Source organism: Ylistrum balloti, unplaced genomic scaffold, assembly GCF_031769215.1.
Source record: "Ylistrum balloti isolate Yb309-2 unplaced genomic scaffold, AGI_CSIRO_Ybal_v1 Utg369752, whole genome shotgun sequence".
In the NCBI taxonomy this organism is placed as follows: Eukaryota; Metazoa; Mollusca; class Bivalvia; order Pectinida; family Pectinidae; genus Ylistrum; species Ylistrum balloti.
Genome location: NW_026781955.1, coordinates 1400366 through 1417659, shown reverse-complemented (window position 1 = coordinate 1417659; position 17294 = coordinate 1400366). Strand labels below are relative to the sequence as shown.

Genomic DNA, 17294 nt, shown 5'->3' with positions numbered 1-17294 from the left:
GAGTATGGTTCCAAACTGACTGTCCCTTCTGTTGACAAGTTTTGAGTATGGTTGACCAGTTTTGAGTATGGTTCCAAACTGACTGTCCCTTCTGTTGACAAGTTTTGAGTATGGTTCTAAACTGACTGTCCCTTCTGTTGACCAGTTTTGAGTATGGTTCCAAACTGACTGTCCCTTCAAGTGTTGACCCTTCTGTTGAAAGTTTTGAGTATGGTTCCAAACTGTGTCCCTTCTGTTGACAAGTTTTGAGTATGGTTCCAAACTGACTGTCCCTTCTGTTGACAAGTTTGGTTCCAAACTGACTGTCCCTTCTGTTGACAAGTTTTGGGTATGTTCCAAACTGACTGTCCCTTCTGTTGACCAGTTTTGAGTATGGTTCCAAACTGACTGTCCCTTCTGTTGACAAGTTTTGGGTATGTTCCAAACTGACTGTCCCTTCTGTTGACCAGTTTTGAGTATGGTTCTAACCTGACTGTCCCTTCTGTTGACCAGTTTTGAGTATGGCTCTAAACTGACTGTCCCTTCTGTTGACCAGTTTTGAGTATGGTTCTAACCTGACTGTCCCTTCTGTTGACCAGTTTTGAGTATGGTTCTAATCTGACTGTCCCTTCTGTTGACCAGTTTTGAGTATGGTACCAAACTGACTGTCCCTTCTGTTGACCAGTTTTGAGTATGGTTCCAAACTGACTGTCCCTTTTGTTGACAAGTTTTGAGTATGATTCTAACCTGACTGTCCCTTCTGTTGACCAGTTTTGAGTATGGTTCTAACCTGACTGTCCCTTCTGTTGACCAGTTTTGAGTATGGTACCAAACTGACTGTCCCTTCTGTTGACCAGTTTTGAGTATGGTTCCAAACTGACTGTCCCTTTTGTTGACAAGTTTTGGGTGTAAATCTAAACATGGTCTCTTCTGTAGACCACTTTCGAGGTATGATCATTAAAAATGTCTTTCCTGTTGTCAGGTTTTGAGCATGGACCTTAAGCAAGATGTCTTTCCCTTTGACCAGGTTTGGGTATGGGCTGTAATGTTGTCTCACCTGTTGAACAGTTTTGAGTATGAATGTTTAAATGCTGTAAACTTGTTTTGAGGATCAAAATAAATGCTGTAAAGCTGTTTATAGTTTTATCGCGTTGTTTCTCCTGCAGGCGGGTTTGGTATATATATCCCTGATGTTGTAGTGGTGGTACACATTACACACATGTACAAAAGAGAATGTTGTTGAATAGCTCATGAATAACAGAGGAGGTTTGAGCAATGAAGCATGTATAGCATTCTCAACAATAGACCGGGAAATTAATCACTGATAAATTGACACAAATGGAATTTCCTGATAATCAATACATGTTAATAGGTATTACAACAAGGAATCATCATACAAATATGTTTACGGTCCCAGAATTCAAACAATTCTGGGTTACAGCCCCAGAATTCAAACTATTCTGGGTTACAGCCCCGGAGTTAAAACTTTCCTGGCCTAATGGTTCCAGAATTCAAACTATTCTGGGTTACAGCCCCAGAATTCAAACAATTCTGGGTTACAGCCCCAGAGTTAAAACTTTCCTGGCCTAATGGTTCCAGAATTCAAACTATTCTGGGTTACAGCCCCGGAGTTAAAACTTTCCTGGCCTAATGGTTCCAGAATTCAAACAATTCTGGGTTACAGCCCCAGAGTTAAAACTTTTCTGGCCTAATGGTTCCAGAATTCAAACCTTTCCAGTTTACAGTCCCAAAACCAAAATTTTGCTGGTCTACCATCCTAAAATTCAAACTTTTCTGGCTTAACCGTCCAAAAATTGAAATTTTTCCACTTTATTTAATGGTTGTCAATGTATTTGGATTGAAAGAGTAGATATCTGTTTAATAATTATCTTGACTGTTAATGTATTGCAGGGTAATCCAATGGTATTTTATAAAATTCACTGATTAGATCTAACCATTGATTTTTTATATCTTTCCCAGCAACATGGTAATTTTTTGGAAATATAGTTCTTTGTTTTGTGGTATAAATAAGTGAGTATTTCCATAAAACATATCTCGGATAGTGATGTTATAAGAGGTAATTAGAATCATGAATGCCTTCGTTTGGTTTGTGATAAGCAAGACCAAGACAAGGTCCTACTAGTTATATACATCTTTTCTTTGTTCCCGTTTTGTTTTAAAATCATTGGATATTGTCGGTCTATAAAAGTCAATTTATATTACCTTTTACATTTTTATAGTTATATTTAAAGTCCAACTGGATTAATTCTTTCATGTTATTGCATAAACAGCAGGCCATTTAGACCTTTTTTTTGTCGTTCAAGATGAGACAGATCTAATAGAGCTCTGACAAAACACCATGTTTGGTGTTTGATATCAGTATATATAACAGTAAGGTGAATATAGTAGTTATCATTGATTTGTGTGTCTGTAATCTAGATCGTTATTATGAAGTCAACATTCGCTATTTTGATCTGGGTAAACATCAGATTGAAATGGATGACCTGCAATTAATGTGAAGTGTATGAGTGGTTACAATGAAACCACCTATACACATCACAGTGCTCAGCATCGTTATCGATTTCCACTATACAGCGTAAATAATAATTAAAACGTGCTATTGTCGTGTTATTAACAGATTAACTAAGTACAGACAAACAGGTAGAAACCATCAACAGGGATAGACAGACAGTACAAGTCACTGACAGGGATAGACAGACAGTACAAGTCACTGACAGGAACAGACAAACAGCATGTCATTGACAGGGATAGACAGACAGTACAAGTCACTGACAGGAACAGACAAACAACACATGACACTGACAGGGATAGACAGACAGTACAAGACACTGACAGGAACAGACAAACAACACATGACACTGACAGGGATAGACAGACAGTACAAGTCACTGACAGGAACAGACAAACAACACATGACACTGACAGGGATAGACAGACAGTACAAGACACTGACAGGGATAGACAGACAGTACATGTCACTGACAGGGATAGACAGACAGTACAAGTCACTGACAGAAACAGACAAACAGCATGTCATTGACAGGGATAGACAGACAGTACAAGTCACTGACAGGAACAGACAAACAACATGTCATTGACAGGGATAGACAGAGAGTACAAGTCACTGACAGGAACAGACAAACAGCATGTCACTGACAGGGATAGACAGACAGTACAAGTCACTGACAGGAACAGAACAACATGTCACTGACAGGGATAGACAGAGAGTACAAGTCACTGACAGGAACAGACAAACAGCATGTCACTGACAGGGATAGACAGAGAGTACAAGTCACTGACAGGAACAGACAAACAACATGTCACTGACAGGAACAGACAAACAGCATGTCATTGACAGGGATAGACAGACAGTACAAGTCACTGACAAGAACAGACAAACAACATGTCATTGACAGGGATAGACAGACAGTACAAGTCACTGACAAGAACAGACAAGCAACATGTCACTGACAGGGATAGACAGACAGTACAAGTCACTGACAGGAACAGACAAACAACACATGTCACTGACAGGAACAGACAAACAACATGTCACTGACAGGGATAGACAGACAGTACAAGTCACTGACAGGAACAGACAAACAACATGTCACTGACAGGGATAGACAGACAGTACAAGTCACTGACAGGAACAGACCAACAACATATCACTGACAGGGATAGACAGACAGTACAGGTCACTGACAAGAACAGACAAGCAACATGTCACTGACAGGGATAGACAGAGAGTACAAGTCACTGACAAGAACAGACAAGCAACATGTCACTGACAGGGATAGACAGACAGTACAAGTCACTGACAAGAAGACACAAACAACACATGTCACTGACAGGGATAGACAGACAGTACAAGTTACTGACAGGAATGGACAAACAACACATGTCACTGACAGGGATAGACAGACAGGACAAGTCACTGACAGGGATAGACAGACAGAACAAGTCTCTGACAGGAATGGACAAACAACACATGTCACTGACAGGGATAGACAGACAGTACAAGTTACTGACAGGAATGGAAAAACAACACATGTCATGGACATAGATGGACAGACAGCATGTCATCAACAGGGACAGATAAATAACACATGTCACTAACAGGGATAGGTAGACAGCACAACTCAATAAAATGAAAAAAAAAACCCAACAGACTGTACAAGTCACCAAAAAGGATAGGCAGACAGTACAAATCATGGACAGGGACGAACAAGCCAGTTAATAACATACAAAACACTTACATACAATATAAGTCACTGCTAGGGATAGATAGGCAGTACATGTACAAGTCACAGACAGGGATAGACAGACAGCACAAGTCATGGACAGGAATAGACAGACAGCACAAATAACTGACAGAGATCCAAATTCATTACCAGCACAGGTCACTGACACTATATATGTCACTGACACCACATTGAATGTGTACATCATATATATTTATAAGTCAGTGACAAAAAGGTTTGATATATTAATGTCATGTGATAATTAATCACATCTGTTACCTTTAGTTGTTTTTTTTATAATTGTGGAGATTTTACATGTGATAATGTTAAGAGTGACAGCTGTTCACTTAATGATTTTTACAATAACAAAGGTGAAATGGGGCGAATGTTCGAACAATTGCAGGCTTATTGGTGCTTTGAGAAAATAGTTTGCGAAAGAAGAGCTTTGTTTAAAGATAAATGAGTATATAATTATATACATGCAAGAACAATACAACAAACATTTGTATACCAGGTTTAGTAATAAGCCCACATCCAAATGTGCAGCATGTATACATATAGAACGATAATGTATACATGTGTAAATTTGTCCTAATTTTGCTATGGATGGTTGGACGGTGCAGAGGTCTTGTGTTCGATTTTCACTTGGACATCTGAGATTTGATTCCCCATTAATGAGTGTAAAAAGGTATGGTATCTACCTACCAAACCATGTAGGTTTACCCTGGATACAGATCTGCTTGCCTTCCATAGTAAGACCCCCTTAAGTGCTTCAGATAGCGAATCTGGCCCTAAAAAAGCCGATAGCTGCCGTTACAATTATGTTGTTGTAAAATAAGTAAAATACATATTTAACAAATTACTAGTCCACCATCTTCAGATAGTTGGCTATTCAAATCACCCTACATCTGTGATCTGTGGTCCATAGAAAATTTTTGTTATCATTTCTTGAGAAGTACTGTATAGATCTTTCTCAAATTTCATATGTAGGTTCCCCTAGCAATGTCTGTTTGATTTCGGGTCTGATCAGAAACACAAAATGGTTGACAGGTGGCCATCTTGGATTTTTGTAAAGAAGTTTGTTATCACTGTTCCTTGAGAAAAACTGGATGGAACTCTTTCAAATGTCACCTGTAGGTTTCCCTTGGTTCCTTGTGCCCTTGTGATTTTGGGGCTGATAAAAAAAAACAAAATGGCTGACAGGCGGCCATCTATTATTTTGATTTTGAAAGTGGATTATCGCTATTTTTTAAGAAGCGCTTGATGGATCTCTCTCAGATTTTCTATGTAAGTTCCCCTTGGTCCCTAGTTTGCCAACCGGTGGTCATCTATGATTTTGCCTAGGAAAGTTTATTATTGCTATTTCTATTACTATCACATACTGGATCTTTCTGTCAAATTTCACATGTATTCCCCTTGTTCCCTAGTTGTGCCCACTTAATTTTAGGATTGATCAGAAAAACAAAATGGCTTCCAATCCACCATCTTGGATTTGGCAGTTAAAAACTATTAATGCTATTTCTGCAAACAAAGGTTTAAATTTATTATTAATAAGAGCAAAATCATGGAAGAGATGAAATAAGACGGGAAAAGATCCAACTTTGAAAGAACAAATAAAAATCAAGCAATGGTGGGTTTCAAGATCCCTCTGGAACCTCTTGTTTAGGGACGATATGATATTAAGTTTTATATACTTACCTATGATAAAGTGTACTTACCTGTAATTAAACATAACACATCTTTTATATGTTTACATGTACACCTATTGGAAAAAATGAAGTAAATTAAATATATCGCTGTGATCAATGTTCACAAATTAGAATAAAAGAAGAAAAGCTCTCGCGCTATATGGTGGTATATTTTCGATTTTGACATTTACATAGTAATTTAAATCTCAGCTGTTCAAATATTTGATTAAGTATATTATCAATATCATATAATTCACCCCATTGTAGAGTTAGGACCTTTCAGTATGATGATAATATGCTTCCATCAATATAATTATCGACTCTACAAGCTGGCTTTTGGGGTACTCAATTTTGACAGATGATATTTGCCCATAGTAATTAATAAAAAATCTAGCAGTAGTATAAAAGGTTGGTGATATTATATAATAGATAAAGCATTCAATTAATGAAGAAAGCTTTACAAAATAGCCTACGAAATATTTCATTTTCAATTATATATATTGATAATTTTTATAATGGTTTCCAGTCATTTAAAAGAAACCCTTCAGCAACTGTCACATTTGCCATGATGTAATTATACATTATAGCAAAAGATTCTTATAAATTACTTTTAAATTGATTGTGATTTCATACAAGTTTCTATACAGAAGTGGGGCCAGAAAAGGGGAAATATCATAATCTAAATTGAGGCTAAATAAGAGAGAGATATATATATATAGCTTTGCTTGACAACATACACAAGATCGAGGCCTGGAAAGGACTATATATTCTTACATTTGTGGTAATGCAGAACAGACCAAAACTACATGCATACATTGTGTGTACACATTTACTATACATTATCTAGTGCACAACTGTGTGATAGGGTTGCAAATTTTGTGCAGTTTAGTAAAAATGGTTGGCTAATATTACAGTTCGAAATTTAAACAGAGATGTCCATTTAAAATTCATATATTTACTGAATATTTAATGAGAGTCTGTACGCTAACACCGGTCATGTGTGGCACTTTGTAAACAAAACACTTTAAGTTACAAGTGTATTTAACTCTTCAGTCTGTATCTGATAAATGTGTTGAACCTATAGATTTATGGTTAATTGGGAAATATCCTTCGTTGTACATACATTTAAGTCTTTTCTAACATAATAATTACCATGATGGAACTGCACAACATGTACACACGGATGTGTGATAGCTTATTTCATCAAGTTTTTCTAATATGCTTTATACATCGTGGAAATATTGTGGGCACACCAAGCAATGTGTGATTTGCCTTGTAACATCCATCATATTTTTCATTTTCAAAATTATATTTAAGACCTGAGAAGTTTAATGTACATGTTCAGTATAGAGATGATTCCTCTGAAATGACTTTGCATTCCACTTTCCCCCTTTTTCAGATATTTATCCCCCTCTTGTTTAAAAATGAACACAATTTTGTTCTGCTATGCATTTTGAGAAATAGCTGTTTTCCATGCATTCAGACTTGAAACTTGGTTCAAACCTTTGTTGAACAATACCCTTTAACATGAGATAGAGAATTTTTCCTTGGTTTCCTCCCCCCTCCCCCCCCCCTCAAAATGAATGGTATTTTTCAAACAAAAGGAAATATAAGGTTAATGAATGCTAATTAGATACTGCCATGTGGACAGTAGCAATATGTTCCTGTAGTTTAGTTAAATTCCTACTCATAATAGTTGTCTCCGCAGTCAACACTTAACTCAGGAATCTGGTAGCTGAATATCAGCATCACACATTGAAAGACTCTCAATGGTCTACCAAACTGAGAGCTGCGCTGTGGTATCTAGGGATAGAAATATTTCTAGATTATTGCTATTGTGAGTGCGTCATACCAGCATATGGGGATATAACAAGACACCATGAATAAAAGAGGCAAGCATTTTGACTGCTCCCTCACACATTCCAATTTACAGATAGCCATTTCCTGACAATCAAGTTTGGCTCTTAATTGTAACAAGATATTTTAAGTTGTTGATTTACTTGTATATATACATACACGTATAATTAAAATGTTAATAAATTTTCAGTAATGACAAATACAGGGGAAAAACCACAGAAAAAGTATTAGCTTTATGAAATGTATTCAATTTTTCGTATTCAATCCATTTAATGATCATATTAACCCAATTATCAGTAAACATCCTAACCTGAAATTTGTCCCATCATCACTAAACATCCTAACCTGAAATTTGTCCCATCATCAGTAAACATCCTAACCTGAAATTTGTCCCATCATCACTAAACATCCTAACCTGAAATTTGTCCCATCATCACTTAACATCCTAACCTGAAATTTGTCCCATCATCACTAAACATCCTAACCTTAAATTTGTCCTATCATTAGTAAACATTTGCCCCATATCAGTAAACATCCTAACCTGAAATTTGTCCCATCATCAGTAAACATCCTAACCTGAAATTCGTCCCATCATCACTAAACATCCTAACCTAAAATTCGTCCCATCATCAGTAAACATCCTAACCTGAAATTCGTCCCATCATCACTAAACATCCTAACCTGAAATTCGTCCCATCATCACTAAACATCCTAACCTGAAATTTGTCCCATCATCAGTAAACATCCTAACCTGAAATTTGTCCCATCATCACTAAACATCCTAACCTGAAATTTGTCCCATCATCACTTAACATCCTAACCTGAAATTTGTCCCATCATCACTAAACATCCTAACCTTAAATTTGTCCTATCATTAGTAAACATTTGCCCCATATCAGTAAACATCCTAACCTGAAATTTGTCCCATCATCAGTAAACATCCTAACCTGAAATTCGTCCCATCATCACTAAACATCCTAACCTAAAATTCGTCCCATCATCAGTAAACATCCTAACCTTAAATTTGTCCTATCATCAGTTAACATTTGCCCCATATCAGTAAACATCCTAACCTGAAATTTGTCCCATCATCAGTAAACATCCTAACCTGAAATTTGTCCCATCATCACTAAACATCCTAACCTGAAATTTGTCCCATCATCACTAAACATCCTAACCTTAAATTTGCCCCATATCAGTAAACATTTGCCCATCATCCATAAACATTTGCCCACTATCAGTAAACATCCTAACCTGAAATTTGTCACATCATCACTAAACATCCTAACCTTAAATTTGCCCCATATCAGTAAACATTTGCCCATCATCCATAAACATTTGCCCACTATCAGTAAACATCCTAACCTGAAATTTGTCACATTATCAGTACAAATAGCATCAATAAACAATTGTAGTTGAACAGTATATGTGTTGTTTACAGATTAAATCCTTGAATAAACAAATGAAATCAATAAACTTGTTCAAAACATGTTTCAGTAAATAAAAACAATTAATCTGAAGTCATTTTTTCTCTGTTTTTACACTCAAACAGCAAGGCAAATTCATTCAACTCTTTTGATTTTTTTTTTCAATAGAATGTACCTTAAAGAGTCTGCTTCAGTAAAGTATTTAAATAGAAACAGTATCAAAATTACAAGTGACTAACATAGTAATGTAGCTCATAGTAGCTCATATCCCTAAATCCTAGGATAGTGAAAAGAGACATCAATTATTTTTTTCAAATCTAATTAAGAAAGATGTTTAAAGGTTTATAGAATTATGAGTACACTAACTATTCATGCATATTTAAATCAAACACCTTATGAATATTCATTCAAAGGTTACCATGGCGATTCCAATATTATAATGGTTAGCTGTATACATTGTTCCTTCACTACCACAAACAAATGAGGATGTGGCAGACCTCAGTGGTCATTAGGGACTTATTGTGTCTATTTACACAAAAATCAATACACCTGCAATGTACCACCTGTGTGAATTGAATATATATAGGTACCTTAAATAAGACAGACACGTCAACAAAATTGGCAGCTTGTATTCAAGGTTGCCAGTTTAATCCATTTTTAATTCTATTCAATTTGTTACGTGGTTGAAAATTACTTGATTATTTTTTTATTTTCATTTTATGGATAATATTGTTAATGATTAATTTCTTGTTCTTTGACTTCATTATAAATAACTTTTTCTGATTCGTATTGTTGAGAGTGTTTCACTACACTACTTCTACTATAAACCATTAGAGTCATGGTCAAATTGCAGTGCTCCATCTGGATAAAAAGCATAGGTTCTGGGTTCGATACTAGCAGAGGACTGCAAAGAAAATGACTTTATCACACACCATTTCAGTTTTCGGCAGTGTTTGTTTCAAAAGAAATCCAATATATAGATGTATGTGTGAGGATATTAGGTACTGCTGTGTTGTATATTATCCTTCTAATCAACTTCCTGCTGTGTCGTAAATATGGCAACCATCTGTATATGAATTGATTGATCTTCAGAACATAGATAACATATGTGTATGTAGTTTTCCATGTACATTTCACACTGACCTTTGCCATACAACATGTATTTACGAGGTGCATGTCAGAGCTAGTCAACCTATGATACACAGTTTATGAATATACAACATGTGCATAAGGTCTCCTTAGATCTGTTGTCTGTACATATCCAGACTAGCTGCAGATTCATCACTATTACCGGCAAGCTATCCATATACCATTCCACACCACAATATATCATCTCAAAATTTATCGTCACGTATGTGGTCTGTGGTCCAGAGATGAAGGTGATGAAGCACATGATTATAGCATTGACATTCTAACCCCAATCCTCATAAATTTTTACAATGTGTTTCTTCATCACCATCTTTATAAGGACGTTTTTATGCATTACAGGACCAGGGAACGAGTCTGATAGAATGATTAATCAAAGCATTTTTTTAACATACCTAAGCCCATGTCTGGTATTAAACCCACAAATATTTATTAAATTGATGTTCAAAAAGTTCATTTATTCTGTCATGGAAAGCAAACATCAGTTTATTTCAGGTATTTTGTCAGAGAAGGGCTATCAGTGTACTTTTTGAGGCTTAAAATTTAGAATTTTTGAATTCTCACTTGTGAGATTTCCTAAAAGCTGACAGACATTATTGTTAACTTTAATGCTATGTCATTGTTGTATGGAATGGTTTATCAAATTCTGAGTTTTAAGTTGACAAAACCTATTTTGACTCTAAAATATATTTTTCATTAATTTTTTGCAGGATCATGTGTGCTCCTTCGTGCTAAAGTCTCTCATCAGTCTTTCAACACTTATCTTGGTGTGTCTCATACTTGCGTATCATGCATTGGAGATCCAGGTACGTACCACAATATTTTCATGTCAATTTCTTTCTGTTATGTCAATATTTCCCTTGTATTAATGTTGTCATGTAACAAGTAATTTTCTTAATTAAATTGTTTACCTACATATTAGTGTTTGTCAGTTCCATAACTTAATGGAAAATAATGTTTGTATCTTTTGGTGTTTATAATTAACTTTCTTTAACTCATTAACCTGTCAGATTTAATTAACCTGTCAAACTTCTCTCAACTCCATTCTATATATATATATATTGTACAGATAGAATTCCACACTTTTCATGAAAGAATATTTTCAGGAAATCACGGATATATTCAATGTTGATTTCATATGAAATGTATTCAGATGAAATGTATTCCTTGCTGGAATATATTACAATAGAGTTTGTTTTAAATTTTCTTCTAAAAATTTGTCAATAAATTTAAAGTTAAAACAACATATCCGTTTCAGTATTGAACTTATTGTCTTTGCACAAAATTTGTGAACCTGAAGAAATGAAAATGATGTTAAGGCTAAATGAATATTGTGGATTCCATGATGATGTTTGAAGTGAATCAGTTTGAATTTTCCACATTTGTATCAGGTTTATATAATGACTTTCGTCACAGTTACATGAATGTAAAAACATTATTTTTTCAAATATAAATTTTTCACTGTTTAAACAGTTATTTGATGAGAAATAGAGATATCCACGTATTGTTTATTTTTCTCATGTGTTGTTGATACACAAATACAGCATTTTGGAAGCATTTCTTAATTATCATATTTTTATTTCTTTTTCTGAAAATATTATTCACACAAATTTAATTACACATTTAATATTTTAGTGCTTGCCAGCTGCACTTCTAAGCTCAGGAATGGTTTTAAATCCTTTGCTTCCTGGTTCATCTGCCAATTAAGTGCATGCAACACCAAAATTTCATTTCTTCATCTAAGGATATTGTAAATCATAGTGGTATCATTGAGAAATGGGATTACACACTGTACGCTTAATAAAATAAAATTTAGATGATACATTTCAGTTCTGAAATAGAATCCCTTAAAATGACTGACTTGTCAATGACATGTTTCAATTATATCAATCATTTCTATAATATGGTTTTAAAATTCATACAAAATTCATATTTTTGTAAGTTGAAATTATGTTGGTTGAAAAAATATTAAACATTTTTTTCAAAAACATTTAACGAAAAACCTGAAAAGGTAAACTACATATGGTGGGACATAGGATGGTAAGGCAAGAGGGGGACGCATCAGTTTGTGATAAAGAAGCTGATTATAGCTGAACAGGGGAGAGGGGCAAGGTTTTTTTATATTCATCTAACCTTAATTTAATTTTGCAAATCAATGTCTGTGTATTAATATTTTTCTGAAAATTCTACCAGTTGATCAAATGAATTGTATAATTCTTATTTAGATTTTTGTCCCCGTTAAATCCCAAGTTGATATTTAGATGCACTCTTGATGACTCAATTTTTTTCTGTAAATATTTGGAAAAATATTTGGTTGATTGCTAGTACGTGGTAGTATAAAACCAGATAAATAAACAGTATGAGAAATGGGTCTGGCAATTTTTGAATGAAAAAGTAAACATGAGCTACAGTGTGGTTTGACATTAGGTGTAGGCTCTATATCCTAATATATTAGAGATTAAGGTTGGTAACGGCAAGCCATGTTTGAAATTGATTTTACTGGTGACATTTGTGATGAGTGGGAGGGAAGAGGTCTGCCATATGCAACATGTGTGTGACGGCTTACTGCCGCAGCCATCGAACTATGGAGTTGACATCAGCTCTGTGTGTGCACACAAAGCTCTCTGTGTCATATTTACTATGAAATCATTGGGCCAGCAACTGTAAAAACTGCAAGAGGAAATCAAATTAGTTTTAATTATTATAGCCCTATTTAAAATAATTTAAAGACATAATTTTTTTTCTGTTAAACTACGCTCGTCTAAATATTTTGTGACTATTTTTACTTGATTTACTTCTTGTTTTCAAGCAAACTTTTGTCTCAGACACTGTGACTCAGAAATACAATATCCTCATTTATTTTTTATTAAAATTTTCAAAACTGCCATAAGGAATTTGACTTCAGATATGGAGTAATACCCTCAGCCCTTACCTGGTGTAGAATTTTACTCTTGCTTGGACACCTCCGCGTTAAAATAAAAAATATTGATGAAATATTCCTTATACAGTTTCCTTACTCATAACTGTCTTGTAATAAACACTGATCTCACTTTCCTGTAATAATTTACCTGAAGTGGCAATTAAAAAAGGGCTGGTTCGATTTGTTTATGATCCGTTGACTGCTCATTATATCTTCTGTAACAAATTTAGAAGAGGACTTCCTGAAGCAGGCCTCCTGTGCGGCTCTTAAAGTGATAATCAGGCTCTCTAATAAGCTTATCATCATACTTTGTTTAACACTAAATTCAGCTTTAATTCAAATGCTCAAAAGATCATACTTTGCAGTTTCCATCCAATACTTTACTAAACATATTTAAGATGGTTGGGAGCATATTAAGTGGTGAATGACATTTAATGAAAATATTTTCTCACACTTCAACTTAATGCAGGTACTTTGAAGTTAAATCATAGATCTGTATAATGAAAACTTGGTTTTCAATTTCATCATAATGTATTTGTATTTTGGAAAATGTTTTTGTCGAAAATTAATGAAAACAAAACCATTATTCAAGTTATTTTTAAAATTTAATGAAAACACCAAAAAAGGTACTGATATAAAAATGTTCTTTTAGTAAGTTACTGCATTAAAGTACTATGAATATAATAAAAAGTCTACAATGATGTATGTTGGCCATGTGGCGACAACAATCTGACCTGAAGCCATCAAACCAACATAACGACATCCAGCTAGTCTCTCCTTTGGTCTATTACATACAGGAATAAAATGACAAATTTGAATATTGCAACCCTGAGTCCTGACTCCACACAAAACTAATTTGTGTTTGAAATGCATCAAATACATGAAAATTCACACCAATGTTTCATACCAAGGGTTTATGTCTGATAGTAAAGTGTGATACAGTCTGGAGTGCGATCACAGGTCTCATGAATTATTGGCATTCGGAATTTGCTTAAAGAGATACTAGCTTGGCGTTTCATTAAATATTCACTTTCTGGAAAAGATGCAACATTTTTTGGCTGTTAACTATCAATATCAAAACACCATCTCTACCAATCTTTGGAAAGTATCCCAAGAGACAAGTTACATGTAGTTTAATGGTTGAAATTCCCAAAAGTACAATTATAAAGTAACAAATTTGATCTCTCTCACGTGGTTTTATTCTAGTTGCTGTATTTCCAGCAGTTCTTGTGCCTAAAGGATTAAACTAATCTTGTTCTACTGAACAGCAGTTCCTGTAATCTTCGTGTTGAAGCAAATTCACAGTAATACAGCAGATCCTGTAAAAAAATGCACTTTCACTATGTTTTCATTCCAAGAAATCTGGACATGTCTTTAACAGTGTATATTCACATCACTGGCTTACAATAGAAAAAATAAAAGTCTGACATATATCATAATGAATCCTATTCCTAGCAATTATAATTGAATTATTATTATGTAATACGCATTTTCAGATTTGAGATGTGGCTTCTAAATTACAGGTTATTATCAATGTGCAGCGGAAATGCTCCGATGTTTCACATTCAAAATTGGCACCTTGTTCATTACTTGTTATAATGTATTAAATCTATTTCCTGTATTAAAAACAGAGCGTCACCTCGGATATTAAAGAAGTGAGTTTCGTTGTCTCTTTAAAACACATTTCACCTCTATTTCTACGATTCTTGATCAGTGAAAACACAGATACTATATATTGATCAGAGTTCACGCCGTGCATCATAAATGCTTACACCAACATCTGGCTTTAACTCACTTTTCATAATAATAGGTACTTCTCTCTACCTCTTCATCTCTTGTGTCAGAATTTACATATTTCTATCCCTTGTCAAAATCTATAAGGAGGTCAAGACTAAATTGATCACAAAAAAAAAAAAACAGTATATATTTTGTTTGCTTGATTTACATTGTTTTCATAAGAAAATTTCTCTGGTTTATTTATAACTTATTTCAGTAATATAGAGATCAAACCATATGCTGACTCCTGGATTTTGCTTAGTCATCAAATGTTTTGTGGAGCTGCTAAAGACACTGCACTCCCCAACCCAACCCTACCCTCAACTCTCATCTCTTGCAAAAACATATTTTTTTCATCTTTTGCTTTGAATATGAGAAAAGGAAATCTGCGACTTAGCCCAGCCCACTGTATGTGTATTAATGTCCCTTCCCCCAACACTCCTTGCAGAATTTTCTTTACTTGGGGACAGCACAACACCATTTTGAGGCTAATGGAGTCACTAGTGTGGTGGCCCCTGCAATATGGGAGGGTTTTATTCCATGCCTTCTGTTCAGTTGATGTTAAAGAATTAGATATTGATTTGACATCCAACTGCAATCTTTATTTCTTTTCATTCTTTTCTTTGTATTCATCTTCCCTTGTTCTTTCGTTGGTTCTGCTGATTTTGCCTTTTTATGCAATCTTTTTATTTGCAAATTTGTAATGCCAAATGCCCAATAAACTTAAACAGTTATTATAATTTCTGGCCCCTTCTCCCCTCGCACGAGGGAAATATATTCTATGCCCTAGGTTGTTTACTTCATCTAACAAGGATTACAGATAGGGGTCACTTTTATTTGAATGTCTGATATCCTTTATACTGTAAGGAATTTGGACAAATTTTACATGTATTGCACTTAAGAATAAATTTCTACTTTTCAAATGAGATTTTTCTGCCCTAAGTAAAATTCAGTTGTTCCAACTTGTTTCATATTTTCTTCTTGCTAAAGGTCAAGGGAATTGAGGTTTCCATTTTTTTTAGCTTTTTTTTCTTTTGCTCAAATTTGTTGCTATTTGCTTTTATCTGTAATAAAAGAAGAAACACCTAAATAACTATAAGACCAAAGTTCAAAATATAAACTTCAGGACACATAGAAATTATGTTAAATAAAGCAAAAATTGACTTCTTTTATAATCTTCCTTTGCTAGCCAGTAATGCATTACGTAAGCTGCCAAGACGTTTTCGTTTGGTTCAGCAACTGAGTTCCTGTATTTGATTGAAGCCTGTTTTTGCCATTCGATCCGATTACTCTTTACACATTCATTTCTCGCGTGTGTTCTGTTTTTAGTGACATCAACATCAGCTCTTTTTGCTTATATTCCTAAGCTGCATTGCATGTCGCCTTATAAAAATAAAATCTGTCTTAATTTGAATCTATATTTACATAAAAAATCTCTAAAAAGAGGAGAAAAAATAAATTGAACAGAATAAATATATATATAAAATTGCAGATCAGTTTTTCAAATGATGACATTCATGTCTGTGAAAATGTAGAATTTCAATATATAATATTGTAGTCTATGAGTCGATGGATTTGTTGTATCTTAAGACATTGAAGCATTGACTCTTGTGTGTTTCTTTGTAGTTTGAATTCATCTCTGATTTAGCATTTTGAAGAGAACAATATACTTCTTTTCCAACTTTTTTTTAGCAATTTTGTTTTTCTGAATCGTCTTCAGTTCTGACAAAAATGATATAGCTTGTAATCCCTTTAGGATTTGTTTATCAGCGCGTACATGAAAAGTTTCCGTAGTTAATAGAATTCCCTTTATGAGTTGGAACCAGATCAAAGGTAAAGAACCTTTGTTAGAATTCTTTTACCAAATGTTGTCACGCTAAAAGAGTCTATATTTAGATGTTGAAACACTCTTTGTCTCTGTTTTTATTGTTGATCTGTTTTGTGTTTTAAAGTCTGAGTTATACACACCTGCATCCAGACCATATTGTGATTGTGAATGCTACCAGAAGGGGTTATATTCACAACAAATATCACTCAGATTAATTAGTTTGGGGATACAATTAACTTCAGGAATTACTTTAATTAAGTTTGAAACAAAACAATATTCAATATGAATGCTTTGTAAAAATCTTTCCAAGGATTTTTTGAAGGGAAAAAAAAGAACTTATTTATTTTCTTAACTTTAAAAATGTGTAAACTGTTTTTTATATAAATATTTAGCCCAATAATATCTTGT

The 17294-nt window shown here is 34.3% G+C and overlaps 1 protein-coding gene across 1 annotated transcript in view; it reads left to right on the top strand.

The window, feature by feature from the left end:
* Positions 1–17294, top strand: part of LOC132543333 (small conductance calcium-activated potassium channel protein 1-like) — a 72777-nt gene that overhangs the window by 16134 nt on the left and 39349 nt on the right. The window contains exon 2 of the mRNA XM_060206823.1: positions 11073–11168. Coding sequence (XP_060062806.1) covers positions 11073–11168 — 96 coding nt within the window. The remainder of the gene's footprint in view (positions 1–11072; positions 11169–17294) is intronic.